This window comes from Cherax quadricarinatus, chromosome 31 (assembly GCF_038502225.1).
Source record: "Cherax quadricarinatus isolate ZL_2023a chromosome 31, ASM3850222v1, whole genome shotgun sequence".
NCBI lineage: Eukaryota > Metazoa > Arthropoda > Malacostraca > Decapoda > Parastacidae > Cherax > Cherax quadricarinatus.
The window spans coordinates 6,215,490-6,242,400 of NC_091322.1; the positions used below are offsets into that span (position 1 = coordinate 6,215,490).

Here is a 26,911-nt window from a genome sequence, read left to right on the forward strand (position 1 = left end):
TGTCTAATTCTTCACCTCGGAAACACACTACTTTCACCTGGGCAGCCAGAGTCAGGGTGGGCTAAACCAACCTCTTCTCCCCATCATATACAGAAGTAAACATACTCAATACTAATTAAACCAAAACCATACTACTATTGCATTTAAATAATACAGTTTATAAAACCATAACTGTGTAGCTGAATACAATTTATAAAACCATGATTGTGTAGCTAAATAATACAATTCACTAAACCACACTTGTGCAGCTAAATGATGCAATTTATATAACGCAACAGTTTAAAAAATCCAGCGGTTTATATAATGCAACATTGCCTCCTATAATTAACCTTGTTAAGGAGGCAGTGACCACTGACATCATAATTCATGCTCGTACAATATGTTCTCTCTAGATACAATGAAGGTTTAACCCTCAATGTTAATTAATACAGAAGAGGGTATACACGACTCTTATATGATCGCCTCTGATCAGCTACCATAGATGGCGTGCATCCCTCTTTATTCGCCTTTTTTATTTGCTTGTTTACCTATTGTTTACCTGTAGTGGTTTACCTGTTTTATTATTTGTGTACCTATTATCGTACCTACTTGATACCAGTCTATGTGTAGTTACTAGTTGCAGTTACCTAATTTTAGATTTTGAATCTTGGCTCTCCAAGATTATCAGTGAGTCTTCTGACGAGATCTCCATCTGTCATACCTTGCTCTGAAGCTGTGATTCCTTCAGCTTCCAATGCATTGTTCTCTAGTACATCCAGTCCGTCTATTGTTTGACGCTGTAAATGTATTTCCTATTTCCTTTGAGACTCGCTTGGACATTTCAGTTTCCAACTGTCCTCTCGTTCTCTTGTTTTGCATGTTAAACTTTGTCTATATTGTTCGGCGAAGAAAAGACACGATACAAAACGAACTTATATTGGTAGATCGTTTCTCTCACTGGAGACACCAGAGCTTTATTAAGTCCAGCTCTACACAGAAACATTGTCAAAGTAAAAGCGCCTTTTGCAACTTTTGTCATTTCTTCATAAACATATATATATATATATATATATATATATATATATATATATATATATATATATATATATATATATATGTATATATATATATATATATATATATATATATATATATATATATATATATATGTATATATATATATATATATATATATATATATATATATATATATATATATATATATTTAACAAGTTGGCCGTCTCCCACCTAGGCAGGGTAACCCAAAGAGAAAGAAAATCCCCATAAAGAAAATACTTTCATCATCATTCAACACTTTCACCACACTCACACATAATCGCTGTTTTTGCAGAGGCGCTCAGAACACAAACAACAGTTTAGAAGCATATACGTATAAAGATACACAACATATCCCTCCAAACTGCTAATATCCCGAACCCCTCCTTTAAAGTGCAGGCATTGTACTTCCCATTTCCAGGACTCAAGTCCGGCTATATTAAAATAACCGGTTTCCCTGAATCCCTTCACTAGATTTTGCCCTGCTCACACTCCAACAGATCGTCAGGTCCCAAATACCATTCGTCTCCATTCACTCCTATCAAACACGCTCATGCACTCCTGCTGGAAGTCCAAGCCTCTCGCCCACAAAACATCCCTTACCCCTTCCTTCCAACCTTTTCGAGAACGACACCTACCCCGACTTCCTTCCCCTACAGATTTAAATGCTCTCCATGTCATTCTACTTTGATCCATTCTCTCTAAATGACCAAACCACTTCAAAAACCCCTCTTCAGCCCTCTGACTAATACTTTTATTAACTCCACACCTTCTCCTAATTTCCACACTTCGAATTTTCTGCATAATATTTACACCACACATTGCCCTTAAACAGGGCATCTCCACTGCCTCCAACCGCCTCCTCGCTGCTGCATTCACAACCCAAGCTTCACACCCATATAAGAGTGTTGGTACTACTATACTTTCATAAATTCCCTTCTTTGCCTCCATAGATAACGTTTTTTGTCTCCACATATACCTCAACGCACCACTCACCTTTTTTCCCTCATCAATTCTATGATTAACCTCATCCTTCATAAATCCATCCGCCGACACGTCAACTCCCAAGTATCTGAAAACATTCACTTCTTCCATACTCCTCCTCCCCAATTTGATATCCAATTTTTTTTATCTAAATCATTTGATACCCTCATCTCCTTACTCTTTTTTTTTCTATGTTCACTTTCAACTTTCTACCTTTATACACACTCCCAAACTCATCCACTAACCTTTGTAATTTTTATTTAGAATCTCCCATAAGCACAGTATCATCAGCAAAAAAAACTGTGTCAATTCTCATTTTGTATTTGATTCCCCATAATTTAATCCCACCCCTCTCCCGAACACCCTAGCATTTATTTCTTTTACAACTCCATCTATAAATATATTAAACAACCATGGTGACATTACACATCCCTGTCTAAGACCTACTTTTACCGGGAAGTAGTCTCCCTCTCTTCTACACACCCTAACCTGAGCCTCACTATCCTCATAAAAACTCTTTACAGCATTTAGTAACTTACCACCTATTCCATACAGTTGCAACATCTGCCACATTGCTCCCCTATCCACTCTATCATATGCCTTTTCTAAATCCATAAATGCAATAAAAACTTCCCTACCTTTATCTAAATACTGTTCACGTATATATACTTCAATGTAAACACTTGATCTACACATCCCCTACCCACTCTGAAACCTCCTTGCTCATCCGCAATTCTGCATTCTGTCTTACCTCTAATTCTTTCAATAATAACCCTACCATACACTTTTCCTGGTATACTCAGTAAACTTATTCCTCTGTAATTTTTACAATCTCTTTTGTCCCCTTTCCCTTTATATAAAGGGACTATACATGCTCTCTGCCAGTCCCTAGGTACCTTCCCCTCTTTCATGCATTTATTAAACAAAAATACCAACCACTATATATACATGTATGTGTATATATATATATATATATATATATATATATATATATATATATATATATATATATATATATATATATATATATATATATATATATATATATAAAATATATATATATAAATATATATATATATACATATATATATATATTTATATATACATATATATATATATATATATATATATATATATATATATATATATATATATATATATATATATATAATGTCGTGCCGAATATGTAAAACTGGTCAATTAGCAAGAACTCATTTAAAATGAAGTCTTTTCTAAAATTTTCTCTTATACGTTTAAAGATATATTTTTTTCATTAATGTTGATGTAAAAATTTATAATTTTGCACCAAAAGGAACTTAGAAAACTTACCTAACCTTATTATAACAAGAACAATTTATTTTATATATATATATATATATATATATATATATATATATATATATATATATATATATATATATATATATATATACATTTATATTAACACGCCGGTCGTCTCCCACCGAGGCAGGGTGACCCAAAAAGAAAGAAAATCCCCGAAAAGATAATACTTTCATCATCATTCAACACTTTCACCACACTCAAACATAATCACTGTCTTTGCAGTTTCCCAAACCCCTCCTTAAAATATTTTATATATATATTAAAGTTCAGGGTTTATTCCCTATGAAGTGTGCAAGTATTGTTGCTCTTAGAAAACATGTTGATTTGAGTATCAGACAGATCGCCGAAAATTTGAGTCTAGCAAAGTCAACTGTTGGTCGGTTGATCATCAACAGTGTGAAGAATCCCGAGAAAATAAGCAAAGATTTAGAGATTTGCCTTTAACTGGAATAAATACTGATTCTTCAACTGGTCGGCAAAGACTCTTTGAAGTTGACAAAATTGACAAAAACCACTAAAGAAACAATTATTGACTACTGCTGTGAAGAAAAATTGGCTGCGGTGGACACTCGATCATAAGGGATGGACAACAGATGAATGGAGAAAAGTTATATATTCAGAGGAGGCGCATTTTGAAGTACATAGGTAGAGATCAGTGGTAGTGAGCTGGTAGTGAACGTCTTCGGAATGGACAATTGAGCAATCACCAAAACACCCACCTAAGATGTTTTGACGTAGTTTCACTGCTAAGGCCCTGGACAGCTTGTTATTGTTGAAGGAACTATAAACACTGACAAATACAAGGCAATCCTGGCAACTCATTTGCTTCCCATTGTGGGCAGGGACTTTCCTGATGGAGAAGGCATTTTCCAGCAGGATCTTGCTCCACGCCTCACTTCCGGAAAAATGTTGGCATTCTTTGAAGAGAGTGAGCTAAGCTTTCTAAACTGGCCTGGAAACTCTAATGATCTCAACCCAATTGAGAATCTATGGGCAATAACTAAACGCAGGATCGCGAAACCGGACTGTTCAACTGTGGAGACGCTAACTGCTGCTATTGGGACATGGTACCACGACGAAGAACTTGCCAAAATATGTTAAACATTGGTAGATTGCATGCCAAATCATGTAACAATGTTTATAAAAGCAAAGGTTAGTCATATCTCTTGTTGACCAGTTATCTGTCATATCATTGCCGTGTATTTTTTAAATAAACATTAATTCTCCAAATGTCTTATTTTATCACTGTCCCAAGTAATATGCACACTACTGCATGAGGGGAGATCTAAATGTGCAGGTTTTATCTGGTGTACTCGCAAACTTACACTCTCACCTCTACCTGTGGCAGCTTTTGCTTCATAGCAGACATTGGCCACATATATATATATATCCTAGGCCACATACATCGCTATATCCATGGGAAATGAAAGGCCCGGTGGGTCCTACAGTTGAGCGAGTTAGTGTCTGGCAGAATGTGGATATTTGGCCCTCTTTCAGCAGGAATCGTTTCACTGAGACAGTTCTTTTTAGACCGAGGATAGAAGACACACGTTTTAATCAGAGCAGGTTCTCCTGTCACTCTCTGTGTGACTTGTGGCATGCAGTTGACTGTGGAATATATTTTAACTGTTTTCCTGCAATTTTGGTCTTTTCTCTTACATCATGGTTAGAATTACCAAGGTGTCTGTAGGGACCTCACAGAACTTCCAGCAAAGTCTTTACACACTCCCAGTTTAATGGAGATTATAAATGGCGCGAGGTATTTTAACAATGTGACATTATCTATTTCTGTTGTATGTTTTATGCATTCATTAATTTTTATTTTTCATTAGTTTTAGCTAGTTGTTCCTATATGTGTTTTGTATTTATATTGCCAAAGGCACTGAGTAATCTTCCTTGGCAGCTGAGTATGGCTACGTCATACGAATAGACTTCCGGGACTACTTCAACCTAGAGCCATCGGAAAAGTGCCAGTTCGACTTTCTGGAGGTGCGGGACGGCGCTCATGGCTACTCCGATCTCAAGGGCACCTTCTGCGGCAGCGTCTTTCCTCCCATTATCACCTCCAAGGACAGGCACTTGTGGCTCAGGTTCACCTCAGACGACACCATTGAGGAGAAAGGCTTCAGGGCCGTCTATCAATTTATCGAAAATAAAGGTGAGTCCTTTCCTAGTTGTTATAGTTTTTGCTCCCTTCAAATGGGGTGCAATAATGCTAGCGAAGGGCTCATTACCAACATTATTAGAGGTACTCTTCTCTTGAGTCAAATTTTATGACCTGTTATTCTCCAGGTACTACAAATGCATGAACCTTACAGGGCATAGCTCTTCCCAATGATAAAAAAAAATTACTCAAGTACTAAGATAAGATTTTGATCGGATTTTTAACCCTGGAGGGTCACCCATCCAGGATAACCCAAGAAAGGCAGTGTGTCATCGAGAGACTGACTGCCTTATTTCCATTGGGATTCTCAGTCTTGTCCCCCAGGATGCGACCCACACCAGTCGACTAACACCCAGGTACTTACTTGCTTGCTAGTTGAACGGGTAAGGTGTAAGGTAACACTCCCAATGTTTCCACCCATGCTGGGGATCGAACCCGTAAGGGTCATACATCGCCAGGAGAAATGAAAGGGGTGGAGGTGCAATCAGGTCTGATCAGAGGAGGGGGAGGAGAGATCTGGTTCCTTGGATCTATAACCATTGTCTAGCCTCAAGGAACCACCTCAATGAACCTCGTAAAGTTCGCTGAATGTTTTGATACATCTCAGATATTTGAAGAGTCTGTCAGTGTGTTCCTTCAATACTTGGCTTCTCATCTCAGTAATGATAGATTTGTATAGTAAAGAGATGCTTGGTGCCGAGAAAACTTACTTTTTTTCTGAATCCCATTATAAGTGAAAAAAAATTGTCTCCACTCTCTCTCTCTCTCTCTCTCTCTCTCTCTCTCTCTCTCTCTCTCTCTCTCTCTCTCTCTCTCTCTCTCTCTCTCTCTCTCTCTCTCTCTCTCTCTCTCTCTCTCTCTTTCTCTCTCTCTCTCTCTCACTCCCACACACACGCACACACACATGTAAAGTTATGGAGAAGATTATCAGGAGAAGAGTGGTGGAGCATCTAGAAAGGAACGGAATCATACATGATAACCAGCAGGGCTTCAGGGAAGGGAAATCTTGCATCACAAACCTACTGGAGTTATACGATAGCGTAACAGAAAACTGGAGAGAGAGAGAGAAAGAGAGAGAGAGAGAGAGAGAGAGAGAGAGAGAGAGAGAGAGAGAGAGAGAGAGAGAGAGAGAGAGAGAGAGAGAGAGAGAGAGAGCGAGAGAGAGAGAGAGCGACGATAAGAAGGCTTTCGATACAGTACCACACAAGAGACCGATTGAAAAGCTACAGGAGCAGACAGAAATAGCAGGGAGAGCACTGCAATGAATCAGGGAATACCTGGCAAGAAGGAAATAACGTGTTAGTACGTGATACGGTGTCAAAGTGGGTGCATGTGTCCAGTGGGGTTCCACAAGGGGTCATTCCTAGGTCTGGTGCTGTTTCTAGTATATGTGAAGAATGTGTTCCTGCTTGCAGACGATGTGAAGCAATGGACAAGGATCAGGTCAGCCTACAAGGAGATCTGGACAGGCTGCAAGCCTGGTCCCATAAATGGCTCCCGGAGTTTAACCCCAGCAAGTGTAAAGTCATGAAGTTTTGGGAAGGACAAAGAAAAAGTACAGCCTAGAAGTCATAGGCTTCAAAACTCACTCAAGGAAAAGGATCTTGGGGTGAGCATCATACCGAGCACATCTCCTGAGGCGCACATTAGCCAGATAACTGCTGCAGCATATGGGAGCCTGGGAAACCTAAGAATAGCATTTCGACGTCTAAGTAAGGAATCATTAAAGACACTGTACACTGTGTACATCAGGCCCATATTGGAGTATGAAGCACTAATATGGAACATACACCTGGTCAGACAGAATTTTGAGAAAGTGCAAGGGTTTACAACAAGACTAGTCCCGGAGCTAAGGGACTAGGGGAGGGGGTTAAGGAAAATCAGCCTGACGACACTAGAGGACAGGAGGTATAGGGAGGACATGATAACGACATATAAAATACTGAGAGGAATTGACAAGGTGGATAGGGACAGAATGTTTCAGAGATGGAACACAGCAAGAAGAAGTCACAACTGGAAGTTGAAAACCTAGGTGAGTCACAAGGATGTTAGGAAGTATTTCTTCAGTCATAGGGTTGTCAGGAAGTGGAACAATCTGGAGAGTGATGTAGGGGAGGCAGGATCCATGGTATAAACCTTGGTAATAAATACCGACAAGTTGGTTTAGAAAGACACGTAAGCAAACACTATGACATATTTATCAGAAAACGTATCGGTCCTGGGACAGGATCCATACATAGCTTTAAGAGGTTCGATAAAGTTCTTGGAGCAGGGAGAGAGTGGACCTAGTAGTGACCAGTGAAGAGGCGGGGACAGGAGCCATGATTCGACCCCTTCAACCACAACTCGGTGAGTACACAAACACACACACACACACACACACACACACACACACACACACACACACACACACACACACACACACACAAAGCTCTTTACTCCTTAAAAATCATCTTTCACCCCCCTCACCCTCACCCTCCCCCTCTCCATCCCCATCCCCATCCGCATCCCCCTCCCCCCTCCTCCAACCCTTTATTTTCGCTCTGGGTAGAGCTTTAGCAAATCATAAAAGCAGTAATGCGAGGAGACATTATACACAGACAAGGAGAGGAGTAAAGCGAAAAATTTATGATAATGATCATCATTTCCACCAGCCAAGGTTGATGGAGTGATTAAATGATCTTTATCTCTCTATTACACCTGCGGCCTCTGTATCTGAAAAAAGCCTACTGTGTAGGCGAAGCGTTCCATCAGTAAAGATACCCAGCTGTTGCACACGTGTCTTTATCTTCAACTTGTCAGTGTGTTATACCACACAATCCTGACCTCATTCACTTCACCGCTCACTTGCATATTATGTCACATCTCTTTACTTCTCGTATGTTTTGATACAGTTCTACCGAGGTGAACTTCCTTCATAACAGTGTTTATCTACCATACATATCGGCATTGTGGACGTTTCGAAATCCAGTGGCAGGCTGGATGGCGAAACGTCTACGATAGGGATGCCCAGGTGTTGCGCATGTGTCTTAATTTCATCTTGTCGGTATTATATACCATTCTTGTACTACTACTACTACTACTACTACCACCACCTCTTCCTGCCTATATATAGCCGTCCTGCTCCACCTCTGGTTAGTGTGACTTTGTAAATGGTCCAAGTCGGACCGAAACGTCGTCGTAAGCTTCTCTTTTATGTGCGGGTTATTTGTGTATCGGCATTACCTGCCATACAACACAGCGTTAGACTTTTATTGTGTTACTTTAAGACATTATGGCATTGACATTTGAAAGAAAATATACATCTCTTTGGAGTCAGTAGATCAAGTGTCACTTGTATGTAGAGACGTACTTCCTGACCAGTGATTTCGCTCGTAGCTTAGTAGTCGCGCCTAGTGTTGATTTCTGAGCAAATCGGAATGCATTTTTCATAACAGTGAATTTACACTTTTGGAACTGTTGTCGTATCCTATTTCGGCCCATTTTAAGAGCCCAACCCTTGGGATACAACCCACACTAGTTGGTTAACATCCAGGTTTTTATTAGGTGAAGATGGCCAACAGGTGTTAAAATGTTTCCGCTCGTGCTGGAACCAAACCCACCTTCGTCATTTGTGAGATGAAAGGGAAAGTCTATCTATTCTTGATGCCCCTGTTTACCTAGTAGTAAACAGGAACATGGGAGATAGCAGACTGTTGAGGATGGCATGAGATGGGTGGTAGTATTCCTTAGAGGTAATCTAGGATAAGTTTTTAACTTCTGACAGTCGGTATTACTGATCTTCCTAAGTGTTTAAGGTGAATACGACCTGTTTTTGGGGGTCAGCAAGTCGACTGTTCTGGCATTTCCGACTGTTGATTTTTTTCCGTAACATTTAATAGCTTTCGGATTTAATTACATTTTCCTGTAATCATTTGTATCCTGCATTTTTAAGGACGAAATAGAAATTATGTTGGGTGTTGAGGTCGTAATCTACCACCACTTGCAATAATCCTTTCCCACCACCCGCAGTCACTCCCCACCACCAGTACAACCACTTCCACCACCTACATCACCTCTCTCACCACCCATATTACCACTCCCCATCCCTGTCACCCCCCCCCCGTCACCACTACGCACCACTACCATCATTATTACCACCATCACCCACCACTACTACCATTTTTACTCCCCACTTCCACTACCATCACCCACCTCCACTACTTCCACTACCATCACCCACCTCCACTACTTCCATCATTACTCCCCACTTCCACTACCATCACCCACCTCCACTACTACCATCATTACTCCCCACTTCCACTACCATCACCCACCTCCACTACTACCATCATTACTCCCCACTTCCACTACCATCACCCACCTCCACTACTACCATCATTACTCCCCACTTCTATTACCATTACCACTACCACCACTTAGGGTACTTGATTTCTTGAAAAAAAAAATCTCAAGGAACCGTCCTAACTATCTACTCTTGACTTTTAGCCATTTACTGCAAGACACAGAGCAAACACATCCAATCACAGTTACAAATGCACCTGGAAAGCCTCTGTGGGGCATCCATAATTTCCAGTCTGTTGTACCCTATTTATGTGACAAATATGTTGTTCACTACACCATTGTTACCTCTGTAAGTTAGAACTGTAGCACCTTTGCGGGATCTCAGTACTGAATTTCGACTCAAAACGTTATAAGTCACGTAATTGTTGAAAACCATTATTTAATGCCTAAACTTTCAGGCCATGCAAATAGAATTGGTTTCCTTGTTGGGTTTAAAGCCAACATATTTCACGAGAGTTTTTAGGCCTACGCACAATTTCTTACACCAATATTCCCTTAACCCCCAAGACCGAGATTAACATAAACTCTTAGCGCATATACACTTGGAGATACATACCTGTCAGTGTATATACCCATTAGACAATGTACGGAAGGTGCCTAGAAAGGGAATTTCAGAATGCTTACTCTATGTGGGGTGTGAAATTGTGTGTGCAATAAGGGTGAAGGTAGCCAATATTGCGGCCTGATTGTCGCCCTCATGCAAGCCACGGGCATATCGTTGTATTACCCCCGTCCAACACACCAAAATATCACACCACTTCCCATGATAAACTAATATTTAAATCACCTGAAATTTTTGGTTGGAATATTTTTTTTACATCAGCAGGGAAACATAGAATGATATAAAAAAAAGTGAATTTGTTGGTGGAGCGCGTAATTCCTGGCGGAGAACCCCCTGCCAGGTATGGTAAAAGATGGCGCTTGTTAGCCGGATTATTTTCAGCAAGTTTTGGAAGATCTGTGATCCAATTATACGACAGGACAGTGTCAGCAGTTGTTGTCCTTAGTGGGGGATGTAGTTGTGGTCTTCACTGAGGAATGTAGTTGTGGTCTTCATTGGGGATTGTAGTTGTGGTCTTCACTAGGGGATGTAGTTGTGGTCCTCACAGGGAATGTAGTTGTGATCCTCATCAAGGGAAGCAGAAAGTGCGCATAAATCGGGTAAAATCTGTGGGGGATCTAAAGCAAGTGGCGTTCCACAGGGCTCGGTTTTAGGCTCATTGCTGTTCATAATATACATCATTAATGACCTTCACGAGGGAGTAACACGTGATATTAGCAAATTCGCTGATGACACGAAAATTGGCAGGATAACTGATTCAGAAGAAGATGCCACTGAACTTCAGGAAGATTCAGGCAAACTAATGTCGTGATCAGAAAAGTGATAGGTGCCACTTTTCTGACCACGAATGTTCATAACCCTAGCTCTTATAAACTAAATAATGTAGAACTTGGAAATACAGAATGCGAAAAAGAATTTGGGTGTTTTGGTAAGAGGCAACCTGAAACTGAGAGAGTAGTGCCTAAGCGTACGTAATAAGGCAAACAGATTACTGGGATTTATATAAAGAAGTACAAGCAATAGAAGTCCAGAGGTTATACTACAGCGCTACACATCATTAGTAAGGCCTCGCATAGATTATGCAGCTCAGTTCTCGTCTCCATATTACAGAACGGATATAAATTCGTAAGAGAACATTCAGAGAAGAATGACATAATTAATCCATAGCATAAGAAATCTTCCATACGACGACAGATTGAAGTTCCTTAACTTACATTCACTTGTAAGACGTAGAATGAAGGGAGACATGATTGAAGTGTATAAGTGGAAGATGGGCATAAATAAGGGAGATATAATAAGGTTGTGAGTACCAAAAAAAGGCACAATACCGTGACTGGAACGATACACAAATAACCCGCACTGGACTGGCTCGTCCTCCTTATTCCCCACTTCTACCACTACCACTACTACTACCTCTTCTACTACTACTACTACCTCTCCTACTACTACTACTACTACTACTACTACTACTACTACTACTACTGATGAAATTAAGACACATGTGCGGTGTCTGGTTGTCTTTGTTGTGGACGTTTCGCCATCCAGTGGCTGGCTGGATGGCGAATCGTCTACGATAGGGATGCCCGGGTGTTGCGCATGTCTTAATTTCATCTTGTCGGTATTATATACCATTCTTGTACTACTACTACTACTACCACCACCTCTTCCTGCCTATATATAGCCGTCCTGCTCCACTTCTGGTTAGTGTGACTTTGTAAATGGTCCAAGTCTGACCGAAACGTCGTCGTAAGCGTCTCTCTTTTATGTGCGGGTTATTTGTGTAAGGTTATGAGGATATCCCTCCAAGAAAGAACTCGAAATAATAGAGTAAAATTGGATAAAATTAGATTTAGAAAGTATATAGGGAAGCACTAGTTTGGAAATAAGAGTAGTCGATGAGTGGAACAGTGTACCTAGTAGGGTTATTGAAGCTAAAACATTGGGTCACTTCAAATATAGGTTAGATAAATTGATTTTAAAAAACACGTAAGCAGACACTAGGACATATTAATTAGAACATGCTTTGGTTTTGGGACCTTGATCACTTCTAAGATACAGAGGTTAAAAAGACAGTATATATATATATATATATATATATATATATATATATATATATATATATATATATATATATATATATATATATATATATATATATATATATAAATATATATATATATATATATTTATATATATATATATATATATATATATATATATATATATATATATTTATATATATACATATATATATATTTATATATATATATATATATATATATATATATATATATATATATATATATATATATATATATATATATATTTATATATATATAAATAAATATATATATATATATATTTATATATATATATAAATTATATATATATATATATAAATAAATATATATATATATATATATTTATATATATATATATATATATATATATATATATATATATATATATATATATATATATATATATATATATGTGTGTGTGTGTGTCGTGCCGAATAGGCAGAACTTGCGATCTTGGCTTAAATAGCAACGCTCATCTTGCCATATAGGGCAAGTGAAAATTTGTGTATGCAGTAATGTCGCCAAAATCATTCTGAACCTAACGAAAAAAATATATTTCACTGTGTTTGTTTAGTATTAAATTATTGTAAACAAATTTAAAATATATTTAGTTGGGTTTTGCTAAAATAAATTGTTCTTGTTATAATAAGGTTACGTAAGTTTTCTAAGATTCTTTTGGTGCAAAATAAAAAAAATTTACATTAACATTAATGAAAAAATATATCTTTAAACGTATTAGAGAAAATTTTAGAAAGATTTAATTTTAAATGAGTTCTTGCTAATTGACCAGTTTTACATATTCGGCACGACATATATATATATATATGTATATATATATATATATATATATATATATATATATATATATATATATATATATATATATATATATATATATATATATATATATAATAGGCAAAGTGGGAGGTGTACGTGACACATTGTGACCTAGAAATTGTCATATTGGGATGAGGACAGGTAGACAGTGGAACAGTCCTCTAAGCAGTTCATAGTGCTCCAATGAATACTCGCCGGGCACTTGCTAAGACCAACATAACTGTTTCCACCATAAACACATCATCTGTCAAAGACCTCACTACTAAACGTAGCCCCACACCTCTAACTTCCACAGCGGGCGTCTACACCATCCCCTGTGGATACTGTCCCAAGAAATATGTAGGCGAAACAGGCAGAAATCTTTCGGTCTGCCTGAACGAACATCGAAACGCCAGCAACAGAGACGACTTAAGGTACGCCTGTGTCCTCCACAGGGACTCCATAGGGCATTTGATGAATTGGGATGAGGCACGATTCGTCCTCGCCGAACAAGATCTTAGATGCCGATGATATCTGGAAGCCTCGCTAGTCCTCGTCACCAACAGCATAAAACATAATACTGGGAGCTACAAAATTCCTAAAACATTAGCATACATGATACTAAACCAGGCAAAACACCACCTACCTAACAACACGGGAGTTACTTGATCTCATTGTCTACCCGTCCTCATCCCAGTATGACATTCTTCAGGTCACCATACGTCACTCACACATCACTCTCCGCCTATATGTACTGTCTTTTTAACCTCTGTACATTAGAAGTGATCAAGGTTCCAGGACCGAAACGTTTTCTAACAAATATGTCCTAGTGTTTGCTTACGTATCTTTCTAAACCAATTATGGTCCTCACCAGGGGGATGCTGCTGTGGTCCTCACCAGGGGGATGATGTTGTGGTCCTCACCAAGGGGATGCTGCTGTGGTCCTCATCAGGGGGATGGAGTTGTGGTCCTCACCAGGGGGATGTTGTTGTTGTCCTCATCAGGGGGATGCTGCTGTGGTCCTCACCAGTGGGATGTTGTTGTGGTCCTCACCAAGGGGATAATGTGGTCTTCACCAGGGGGATGTTGCTATGATCTTCACCAGGGGATGTAGTTGTGGTCCTCACCAGGGGATGTAGATGTGGTATTCAACGGAGGATTTAATTGTGGTCTTCACCAGGGGATGTACAAGTGGTCTTCACCAGGGGATGTACAAGTGGTCTTCACCAGGGTATGTAGTTGTGGTCCTCACCAGGGGGATGTATTTGTGGTCCTCATCAGGAGATGTAGTTGTGGTCTTCACCAGGGGGATGTAGATGTCGTCTTCACCAGAGGATGTAGTTGTGGTCCTCACTAGGGGGATGTATTTGTGGTCCTCATCAGGGGATGTAGTTGTGGTCTTCACCAGGGGATGTAGTTGTGGTTTATACCAGGGAATGTAATTGTGGTCTATACCAGGGGATATAGTTTTGGTCTTCACCAGAGGATGTAGCTGTGGTCTTCACCAGGGGATGTAGTTGTGGTCTTCACCAGGGGATGTAGTTGTGGTCTTCGCCAGGGGATGCAGTTGTGGTCTTCACCAGGGGATGTAGCTTTGGTCTTCACCAGGGGATGTAGTTGTGAACTTCACCAGGGGATGTAGTTGTGGTCTTCACCAGGGGATGTAGTTGTGGTCCTCACCAGGGGATGGAGTTGTGGTCTTCACCAGGGTATGGAGTTGTGGTCTTCACCAGGGAATGTAGTTGTGGTCCTCACCAGGGGATGTAGCTGTGGTCTTCACCAGGGGATGGAGTTGTGGTCTTCACCAGAGGATGGAGTTGTGGTCTTCACCAGAGGATGGAGTTGTGGTCTTCACCAGGGGATGGAGTTGTGGTCTTCACCAGGGGAAGGAGTTGTGGTCTTCACAAGAGGATGGAGTTGTGGTCTTCACCAGAGGATGGAGTTGTGGTCTTCACCAGAGGATGGAGTTGTGGTCTTCACCAGAGGATGGAGTTGTGGTCTTCACCAGAGGATGGAGTTGTGGTCTTCACCAGGGGATGGAGTTGTGGTCTTCACCAGGGGAAGGAGTTGTGGTCTTCACCAGAGGATGGAGTTGTGGTCTTCACCAGAGGATGGAGTTGTGGTCTTCACCAGAGGATGGAGTTGTGGTCTTCACCAGGGGATGGAGTTGTGGTCTTCACCAGGGTACGGAGTTGTGGTCTTCACCAGGGGACGGAGTTGTGGTCTTCACCAGAGGATGGAGTTGTGGTCTTCACCAGAGGATGGAGTTGTGGTCTTCACCAGAGGATGGAGTTGTGGTCTTCACCAGAGGATGGAGTTGTGGTCTTCACCAGGGGATGGAGTTGTGGTCTTCACCAGGGGAAGGAGTTGTGGTCTTCACCAGGGGACGGAGTTGTGGTCTTCACCAGGGGACGGAGTTGTGGTCTTCACCAGGGGACGGAGTTGTGGTCTTCACCAGAGGATGGAGTTGTGGTCTTCACCAGAGGATGGAGTTGTGGTCTTCACCAGAGGATGGAGTTGTGGTCTTCACCAGAGGATGGAGTTGTGGTCTTCACCAGAGGATGGAGTTGTGGTCTTCACCAGGGGATGGAGTTGTGGTCTTCACCAGGGGAAGGAGTTGTGGTCTTCACCAGGGGACGGAGTTGTGGTCTTCACCAGGGGACGGAGTTGTGGTCTTCACCAGGGGACGGAGTTGTGGTCTTCACCAGAGGATGGAGTTGTGGTCTTCACCAGAGGATGGAGTTGTGGTCTTCACCAGAGGATGGAGTTGTGGTCTTCACCAGAGGATGGAGTTGTGGTCTTCACCAGAGGATGGAGTTGTGGTCTTCACCAGGGGATGGAGTTGTGGTCTTCACCAGGGTACAGAGTTGTGGTCTTCACCAGGGGACGGAGTTGTGGTCTTCACCAGAGGATGGAGTTGTGGTCTTCACCAGAGGATGGAGTTGTGGTCTTCACCAGAGGATGGAGTTGTGGTCTTCACCAGAGGATGGAGTTGTGGTCTTCACCAGGGGATGGAGTTGTGGTCTTCACCAGGGGAAGGAGTTGTGGTCTTCACCAGGGGACGGAGTTGTGGCCTTCACCAGGGGACGGAGTTGTGGTCTTCACCAGGGGACGGAGTTGTGGTCTTCACCAGAGGATGGAGTTGTGGTCTTCACCAGAGGATGGAGTTGTGGTCTTCACCAGAGGATGGAGTTGTGGTCTTCACCAGAGGATGGAGTTGTGGTCTTCACCAGAGGATGGAGTTGTGGTCTTCACCAGGGGATGGAGTTGTGGTCTTCACCAGGGTACGGAGTTGTGGTCTTCACCAGGGGACGGAGTTGTGGTCTTCACCAGAGGATGGAGTTGTGGTCTTCACCAGAGGATGGAGTTGTGGTCTTCACCAGAGGATGGAGTTGTGGTCTTCACCAGAGGATGGAGTTGTGGTCTTCACCAGGGGATGGAGTTGTGGTCTTCACCAGGGGAAGGAGTTGTGGTCTTCACCAGGGGACGGAGTTGTGGTCTTCACCAGGGGACGGAGTTGTGGTCTTCACCAGGGGACGGAGTTGTGGTCTTCACCAGAGGATGGAGTTGTGGTCTTCACCAGATGATGGAGTTGTGGTCTTCACCAGAGGATGGAGTTGTGGTCTTCACCAGAGGATGGAGTTGTGGTCTTCACCAGAGGATGGAGTTGTGGTCTTCACCAGGGGATGGAGTTGTGGTCTTCACCAGGGGAAGGAGTTGTGGTCTTCACCAGGGGACGGAGTTGTGGTCTTCACCAGGGGACGGAGTTGTGGTCTTCACCAGAGGATGGAGTTGTGGTCTTCACCAGGGGATGGAGTTGTGGTCTTCACCAGAGGATGGAGTTGTGGTCTTCACCAGGGGACGGAGTTGTGGTCTTCACCAGAGGATGGAGTTGTGGTCTTCACCAGAGGATGGAGTTGTGGTCTTCACCAGAGGATGGAGTTGTGGTCTTCACCAGAGGATGGAGTTGTGGTCTTCACCAGGGGATGGAGTTGTGGTCTTCACCAGGGGAAGGAGTTGTGGTCTTCACCAGGGGACGGAGTTGTGGTCTTCACCAGAGGATGGAGTTGTGGTCTTCACCAGAGGATGGAGTTGTGGTCTTCACCAGAGGATGGAGTTGTGGTCTTCACCAGAGGATGGAGTTGTGGTCTTCACCAGAGGATGGAGTTGTGGTCTTCACCAGAGGATGGAGTTGTGGTCTTCACCAGAGGATGGAGTTGTGGTCTTCACCAGAGGATGGAGTTGTGGTCTTCACCAGGGGACGGAGTTGTGGTCTTCACCAGGGGACGGAGTTGTGGTCTTCACCAGAGGATGGAGTTGTGGTCTTCACCAAAGGATGGAGTTGTGGTCTTCACCAGGGGAAGGAGTTGTGGTCTTCACCAGGGGACGGAGTTGTGGTCTTCACCAGGGGACGGAGTTGTGGTCTTCACCAGAGGATGGAGTTGTGGTCTTCACCAAAGGATGGAGTTGTGGTCTTCACCAGAGGATGGAGTTGTGGTCTTCACCAGGGGATGGAGTTGTGGTCTTCACCAGGGGATGGAGTTGTGGTCTTCACCAGGGGAAGGAGTTGTGGTCTTCACCAGGGGACGGAGTTGTGGTCTTCACCAGGGGACGGAGTTGTGGTCTTCACCAGAGGATGGAGTTGTGGTCTTCACCAGAGGATGGGGTTGTGGTCTTCACCAGAGGATGGAGTTGTGGTCTTCACCAGGGGATGGAGTTGTGGTCTTCACCAGAGGATGGAGTTGTGGTCTTCACCAGAGGATGGAGTTGTGGTCTTCACCAGAGGATGGAGTTGTGGTCTTCACCAGAGGATGGAGTTGTGGTCTTCACCCGAGGATGGAGTTGTGGTCTTCACCAGAGGATGGAGTTGTGGTCTTCACCAGAGGATGGAGTTGTGGTCTTCACCAGAGGATGGAGTTGTGGTCTTCACCAGAGGATGGAGTTGTGGTCTTCACCAGAGAATGGAGTTGTGGTCTTCACCAGAGGATGGAGTTGTGGTCTTCACCAGAGGATGGAGTTGTGGTCTTCACCAGAGGATGGAGTTGTGGTCTTCACCAGAGGATGGAGTTGTGGTCTTCACCAGAGGATGGAGTTGTGGTCTTCACCAGAGGATGGAGTTGTGGTCTTCACCAGAGGATGGAGTTGTGGTCTTCACCAGAGGATGGAGTTGTGGTCTTCACCAGAGGATGGAGTTGTGGTCTTCACCAGAGGATGGAGTTGTGGTCTTCACCAGAGGATGGAGTTGTGGTCTTCACCAGAGGATGGAGTTGTGGTCTTCACCAGAGGATGGAGTTGTGGTCTTCACCAGAGGATGGAGTTGTGGTCTTCACCAGAGGATGGAGTTGTGGTCTTCACCAGAGGATGGAGTTGTGGTCTGCACCAGAGGATGGAGTTGTGGTCTTCACCAGAGGATGGAGTTGTGGTCTTCACCAGAGGATGGAGTTGTGGTCTTCACCAGAGGATGGAGTTGTGGTCTTCACCAGAGGACGGGTCCAAATATAGTTTATCATCGTTACCTCTTAGGCTTTTATTATGGTGAAAATAATTAAAAAATGTAAATGCATGTATCTCACTAATGATACATAAGTTAAGAAAACATGGAAAAATTAGTGACTAGTTAGGTACAGAAAGTAACGTACCACCAGAGCAGGGAGCTTATTATCTACAAGACCTGCACACATTTTAAGCGTTAAATAGCCTAGAATTCAATTCACTTATACTAATAAGTAGCAAAATTGTCGGAGATTAAATTGTAAAAATAAATAAGCATTTCTGGGTCAAGTGAATTAACTCAGTTACACAACACAGCTGTTAAATACACGACTAACATTGCGCGAAATAAACATCTTTGGCGACCAGTATTATAGGCACATTGGGTTCATGCAGGAGAGCACACAGAAATTCTTGATGCACAGAGTCTGTTGTTCAAGCCTCGAAACACATTGGTTTTACTGTGTTCCTCATCCAAACTTGCTAGCCAACATGGAGGTCTGCCATCAATTGGAGAACTGACCCAAGTAAATAATGAGATATAGTTACGTAAATTTTTCGACATGTCAGACATAGCAACCTTCCCTACCTAGCTACAACCGAGATGAAAGACCACGACGCAGAATACTGCCTATGAGTACAAAGATAAGAATAGGCTACATAAATATTGGTAATACTACTAGAAATGTTTTGTAATAGGTCATGGGAATAACTAATGAGTAGCTTTTGCGATCTTTTATCTAACATAAGAAGAGAGAACCACTGTTGTAGACCTATTGGCCCATGCTGGAGTTTAACCTGGAGAAGTTGCGGGGGTCAACGCCCCCGCGGCCCGGTCTGAGATCAGGCCTCGTGGTGGATCAGGGTCTGATCAACCAGGCTGTTACTGCTGGCCGCACGTAAACCTACGTACGAACCCCGCCCTACTGATCAGGTACTGACTTTAGGTGCCTGTGCAGTGCCTTCTCGAAGACAGACAGGGGACTATTTGTAATTCCCCTTATGTATACTGGGCAGATATTCCACATATTTGTTGAACCCATCCCCATAGCACCCCATAGAGTTAGCTTCAACGACTCCACCTGGCAGATTGTTCTCATCCACAACTGGATTCTGTCAGGAGGAGCAGAAGCACTGTCCGATCCACTAGCTAAGACAGTTACTAGAGATCTAGAAGATAGTGAATGTAGTTCCTATAACTAAGAAAGGGAACAGCAAGGTGGTTTCACCTACAGACAAGTTTAATTGACCTGTATGCCTTGCAAGGCAATAATCAGGAAGAAGACATGACACGAGAGTATAGACTAGTGAAAAAGAGGCTGCAGACATTCAGAATGAGACCTAAGGATGAGACATAGTGCCTGGAATATCGCCAGAGGCTCACTTTAACCAAATAACCTATGCAACTAATGTTTGCATGGTAAATTTAAGAGTTACCCTCATGATTTTCATTTTGGGCCCTTTATACAACATATGTCGTGCCCATATTTGAAAATGCAGCACCAGTATGGAACCCACACCTGAAGAAGAAAGTTGAGGAGGAGAAAGGGTAGCGGTGTACAACGAGGCTTGTTCCAGAGCTAAGGTTGTGATCTACGAGGAGATGCTAACCAAATTCAATCTAATAACATTCGAGGACATACGTACCAAGGAAGACATAACATTTAAAATGTTCAGAGGAGTTCACAGGGAAGAAAGGGACAGGCTGTTTGAGAGGCGAAAATATCAGGAATATCATTGAGCAGCTGTGAGGATATGTCCAGCTTCCTGTCCACCTTCTTGTTGATCACATCCCTGTTGATGCTGTCGTAGGTGGCAGCAGCAGCACCAGCTGCCACCAGCAGCAGTGTTACTAGCACCTTCAGGACGCCCCCCATCTCAGCGTGGAGGGTAAACACGGCTGGCAGCGGCGGCACTACTGCAGGAAGATCAGAAAGCATTTTTTCAGTCTTAGGATGATCAGGAAATAGAATGACTTAGATGAAGATAGGTGGAAGCACGCTTCACACACAGCTTTAAGAGTATGTACGAGAGGGGTCCATTATGTTAGGAGAGAGTGAATCCTACAAGCGGCACGTTGCGAGGCAGAGCTAAGATTCGACCTCAGCAACCACATGTAGTTGAGTTTCTTTCTATCATATACGAAGCATAAGACGTTTAAAGGACTCCACGCACCTGTGTTTAGAAGCTAGGACACAATGAGACAGTAAGCTAGTAAAGCATCTGTATACCAAAGTTAGAATACGCTAGGTTAACAACACAGCTATAAATGCAAGCTGGCCAGAAATGGTATATACTGTGTGTACAAAGACTAGCAAAGACTTGTTCCTCTAGAGGTTTAGAAGCAGACTCATCTTCTCTAGAGGTTTAGACGGCAGACTCATCTTCTCTAGAGGTTTAGACGGCAGACTCATCTTCTCTAGACGTTTAGACATCAGGATGATCTGCTCTAGTTTAGCTGGCAAGTAGAGCCCCCTCTAATTTAGACGATAAGCTAAGTTCCTCTAGTCATTTAGATAGCAGACAGAGCAGAGCACTAATGGATTAGACAGCAAAATAGGCTTTTCTAGTTGCTTAGAAAAGCTAAGCTCCTCTATTGGATTAGACAGCAGGCTGAGCTTGTATAGTTGTTTAAACAGCCGTCTGGGCTTCTCTTGTAGTTTAAGCAGCAGGCTAAAAATCAAATTCCACCATTAAATTATCCGCTTTGAAATTTCTTTCAGTATGGAACATTGCTAGTAGGAGGATGTTAGGTAAGATACATATGCAACAGTTAGGTATCTTTATTTCGAAACGTTTCGCCTACACAGTAGGCTTCTTCAATCGAGTACAGAAAAGTTGATAGAAGCAGAAGAGACTTGAAGACGATGTACTCCGTCCATCACCCTTGAAGTTTTGAGGTGGTCAGTCCCTCAGTCTGGAGAAGAGAATTGTTCCATAGTCTGAAACAATATGAAGTTGAAGTTGTTGTTGTTAAAGGTTCGCCGGTATTCTCCCGGCCCGGGCCTTTTCCAAGTGGTGGCCCGGCACTGGCTCCCTGTCTAGGGAGTGTCTGAGACCTAAGTCTTACATGGGATGAGGCACAAGTACCCTCCTCATCTTGTGAGCTACAAGCTCGGGCTCAGGCACCAACCCCACCCTAGAAGGGCTGGGCATGGTGTCGATCATACTCCTCATCTCCAACTGTCCCCAGGCCTAGCCACATTCCCTGCCCTCACGGGGCTCGTAGGGAGAAGCTAGGCCTCTCTGGCCTGCCATCCCCGCCCCAGGGGGGCTAATGGGAATGACAGTCTTGTGAGCTGAAAGCTCTGGCTCAGGCACCTACCCTGCCCTAGAAGGGCTGGGCATGGTGTCGATGCTCCCGCTGTACGGTGTGCTGGTCTGTGTGCTGAGGTGTGGGGGGACTGACCACCTCAAAACTTCAAGGGTGATGGACTGATTACATCGTCTTCGCCTCTTCTGCTTCTATCAACTTTTCTGTACTCGACTGAAGAAGCCTACTGTGTAGGCGAAACGTTTCGAAATAAAGATACCTAACTGTTGCATATGTGTCTTACCTAACAACCTGTCGGTATTTTATACCATTTTATTGTTCACTAGTAGGAGGAGTAGAAACCTAACATGAATAAAGCTAAAATAGCTGGTGCAGTGGCTTAGTTCCTCCACAGTCAGAAGACGAATCAAAAGTGTATTTGGGAGTGTTTTGGTGACCCATTCTTAGTCATGCCTTTACGAAGCTACAGTTTTCCCTAGCACACTCACCGCTCATCTGGTGCATTCTGAGCATAGTTTTGTGTTCATACTTTGCAGGTGGAGCAGCGTTGTTGGTCCCCTCCTTGTTAACGTTGGCAGTTCTCTCAAATTGGTGTTAGCTCCCTCTCAGCCCACGGCACATACATATTAGCCCCCTTGTTTCCCCACTACAGTGTACACTTTCCCCTCTTGCTCTCCATCACTCTTATACATCCCGACGCCCTCCTCCCCTCAGGATAACATCTCCCCTCGCTTATCTCTCCCTCTATGCATGACAAGCAATCTTTGTATACAGCATGACTATGGACTCCAGCGCACGGGACCCCATTGGTGGGGCATCACATATTTTGCCCGCGTTATGGGGCCTCTTTGACGGGAGCCAGGGTAGGCAGGGGCAAGTAAGGCATGATGATAACACCCGGCCAATCTTCCCTTACCTGGTGGCTAGTCATTACCTCACCCTTCCCACACACATCTGGCACAGCCTCAACCCACACCACCTCCCTTGCATCCTTATATCAGCTCAGTCTGCTTGCATATTTGATTCTAGGAGGCCACAATGAAGTCGGCTGATAAAATTTAGAAGGCAGGAGCCAGGAGCCTGCAAATACATCTAAGGAAACACACACACACACACACACACACACACACACACACACACACACACACACACACACACACACACACACACACACACACACACACACGCACACAACCCTGGGCGCTGGTGACCATATATTACTGAAGTTTGAATACTTTGTGGAACTAAAAGTAAAGGGAAGGACGAGAAGCCAGATTTTGGAAGAGGAGACTTCTGAGGGATGAGGGAATTCCTGAATGCAGTGCAGTGAGAAAGGAAACTAGAAGGTGATGAGATGAGTAACTGGCTGGAAGGTACCGGGAGGCAGACCTGATACCCTGTAGAAGGAAAAATCACAAAGATTGCATAGAGAGTCCTTGGTTCAACCAGAGACGTATAGAGGCGTAAAAAAAAGCTTAAAAGGCAAAGGAGAGACGAGGATGGAAAGGTGAGCAGATCAGCCAGAATATGTAAGAGAGAAACTGATTGACGATTTGAGAATGACTTAGCAGGAAAAGCTAAGTTTCAACAATAAAAACTGCTTCACAGCCAAATTCGAAGAAAGACCACTGTAAATATGAGGAGAAATAAAAGATAACACTAAATTCATGAAATTTACTTGATAATAAACACACACATGAAGTAATTCCTAACTGAATCACAACAATGAAAAAATTAAACAAACTGCAAAAGCGAATCAAAGCTAAGATAGATAAATGTACAAGAGCAGCAATAGATGTGACTCCACTCACGGCGCTGCAGACAGACAGATCCAGAGTGATCAAGGTTATGTGAATAACTCTCACATATGTAGCAGGAGATGATAACTAGCAGAAACACAATAAGCAGACACTAGTGGTAAGAAAGGCAAGAGTTCTTGATGAGAGGTGCATGGCAGTCAACACAAGCTGGCGTGAACTGTGACGGGAAGTGATGACCCAGCTTGGTAGAAGTCTCGGAGGTGACGAGCGAGTACAAAGACAGATCACAGACAGATTCAGGTCCACACATACGTAGTAGCTCTTCCACAAGTGGTGTGTAAGGGATTCTGTAGAATATATGCTATGTATCTGTACAGGAATAAAGATGCTTAGCTTTGTTACTGTCTCAGCCGTTCTGCAGCTGCACCCAGAAGACTCCTCCGACATGAAACAGTTATTCTGCCTCCCGTAGCTGAAGAGGGATAAGTAAGTATATAATTGCCCCAAAGGAGTGTATTTCAATGTATCATTCAGTAACTGAATGATGAATCTTACTTTTTTGGGCTCAATGACCCACCGATGACGGGTTAATAATGGTAACTCCTAATAAGGTATGAACTAGCTATTTGCTGCGCAGATGACCTAACTAGTATCATAACTAAACAGACTTACCCGGGTATTGTATCGGACCCGTAAGTTCCCTAGCTTGTGGCAGAGATGTAACCCGGTATCGGTGTCTTGATTGAAACCGAAGTGCTTCGGTGGCATCATCTCTCTGAAGATTGTTCGTAACACACTGACACTGCACTGTTCTATAATATTTGTCCTTTACTTAGCGGTAATTACACAACAGAAAGTTCTACCACGAAGGGCTGAGATTGTCGCTGAGGAACAGAAATGCGCGAATCACTCGTGTCTTTGTCTATTCTCTTAGCGTGAAGCACAAGTTTCCTGTACCAGTTCTTAAATCAGTCTGCCCTGGATCGGGCTTCGCCTTGGGGTACGGCCCCAAAATCGCGGACATCAGCATGATTTCCCTACTTGCTTAACATCGTCACAGGTTTATTACCAGTGATAGATTTCTTGATATCTATCGGTCGCCGAGAGTTCATAATTGTCCCACGTTGTGAATAAAGTGATGCAGGGGTTTTTCTGTACTTTTCCTGCCAAGTAAAGAGAGTCATTTTCCTCATTTCATTATCACTCAGTTGCAATGAGCACTGTGGTGCAAAACGTAGGCTACGTGACTGCACTCTGGTGCACGCAGCTACTGCATCTGCTCCCAATTACTAATCATGCAGAAACGACGCTATTTGCCTCTTCTGAGAGGGCGAAAGGGCTGAAAGGAGCTGATACCCCCCCCTTCCGTCCTTTCCAGAGAAATTTTCTCCACATGGTGAACGTAAAGGTAACGTAGATTAAATCCACTATTTTTCACAGCCCGAGGGATCCCTCGTAGTCTCACAGACTTAATCAAAACACACGGGCTACGGCAGCGAGGTACACATAACGGTTATCAGCATGACACGTGGTTTACTCCCGAATTACCGCACCTGACTCACCGCATCTAAATCACCGCACTGAAGCACCGTAGACGAACCACCGTACATGAATCACCTCAACAGACAATAACAACGCTTGTTGTCTTGTCCAGAAGCGCTGACGAATTTCACAAACTCCTTCAAAGAAGTGTTGCTTCACATATTCTCCAGCAATACCAGACACAACTAGGAGGGATACTGAGGATATATCATCGAGTAATTACGAAGTGTATGAGGCACAAGGACAACATACTGAGTAAAAACATGAAAGTTTAAAGATGATATGAGAAATACTTAGTCAAGAAGGTTTATACGAGGTTTTATAATTTGTGTAAGGAATGTTATAACTCGATGTAGGCTTTTGAAACTTTTATATTTCCAAATGCATCGTCAAGATTTTTCATTTTGAACAAAACTGCCTCTGAGAATCCCAAAGAAAAATAGTTTTGTGTAGCACAGGATATAACGAAAGTGGAATGCACACAGCAAAAAAAAAAAAAAATCCTGGAAGAGCTGAAGCCTGAGGACTTTAATGAGGGCAAATCCCCTGATCACTCTCCCGCACCGACTCTCCTTCCCTTCACTCGTAAACCAAACTCCCTTCCACCTCTCTCTCTCCACACACACACACACACACACACACACACACACACACACACACACACACACACACACACACACACACACACACACACACACACACACACACACACAGGCAGAACTAAAAAGGGATCTGGACAGGCTGCAGACCTGGTCCAGCAACTGGCTCCTGGAGTTCAACCCCACCAAGTGCAAAGTCGTGAAGATTAAGGAAGGGCAAAGATCACAGAAGGAGTACAATCTAGGGGGACAGAGACTACAAACCTCACTCAAGGAAAAGTATCTTGCGGTGAGTATAACACCTGACACATCTGAGGCGCACATCAACCAAATAGCTGCTGCAGCGTACGGGCGCCCAGCAAACCTAACAATAGAATTCCGACATCTTAATAAGGAATCGTTCAGGACCCTGTACACTGTGTACGTTAGGCCCATATCGGAGTATGCAGCACTAGTTTGGAACCCACACCTAGCCAAGCACGTAAGGAAACTAGAGAAAATGCAAAGGTTTGCAACAAGACTAGTAACGGAGCTAAGGGGTATGTCCTACCAGGAGAGGTTAATAACACAACTAAGGAACGACTTCAAAACATATATTTGACAATATTGTTCTCTTTTGGATAACAAGAGTATGCCTCATCAGTTTGGCTTCAAAACTGATGCTTCATAATACAATAGTTTTTGACTGTATATGTCCTAAATTGCCATTTTTATTGAAGAAATTGTGTTACTAGTTCATGTGTGGTTTATGCATGACTCTTCTGATTCTCTTTTAAATTTCTACGCTATTATGTAACTGCGTTAGAAACTGCACCGAGGTGGAGGGGGCTGGGGTTATGTAATTCAGGGATACCTTTCTCGTATAAAGCGACGAACAAAATATGTCTAAGGTTTAATTTGTGGTCTTTTTTTTATT

General features: G+C 42.9%; 1 protein-coding gene across 1 annotated transcript in view; it reads left to right on the plus strand.

The window, feature by feature from the left end:
* Positions 1-26,911, plus strand: part of LOC128697797 (neuropilin and tolloid-like protein 2) — a 424,451-nt gene that overhangs the window by 345,394 nt on the left and 52,146 nt on the right. The window contains exon 3 of the mRNA XM_070090161.1: positions 5,267-5,521. Coding sequence (XP_069946262.1) covers positions 5,267-5,521 — 255 coding nt within the window. The remainder of the gene's footprint in view (positions 1-5,266; positions 5,522-26,911) is intronic.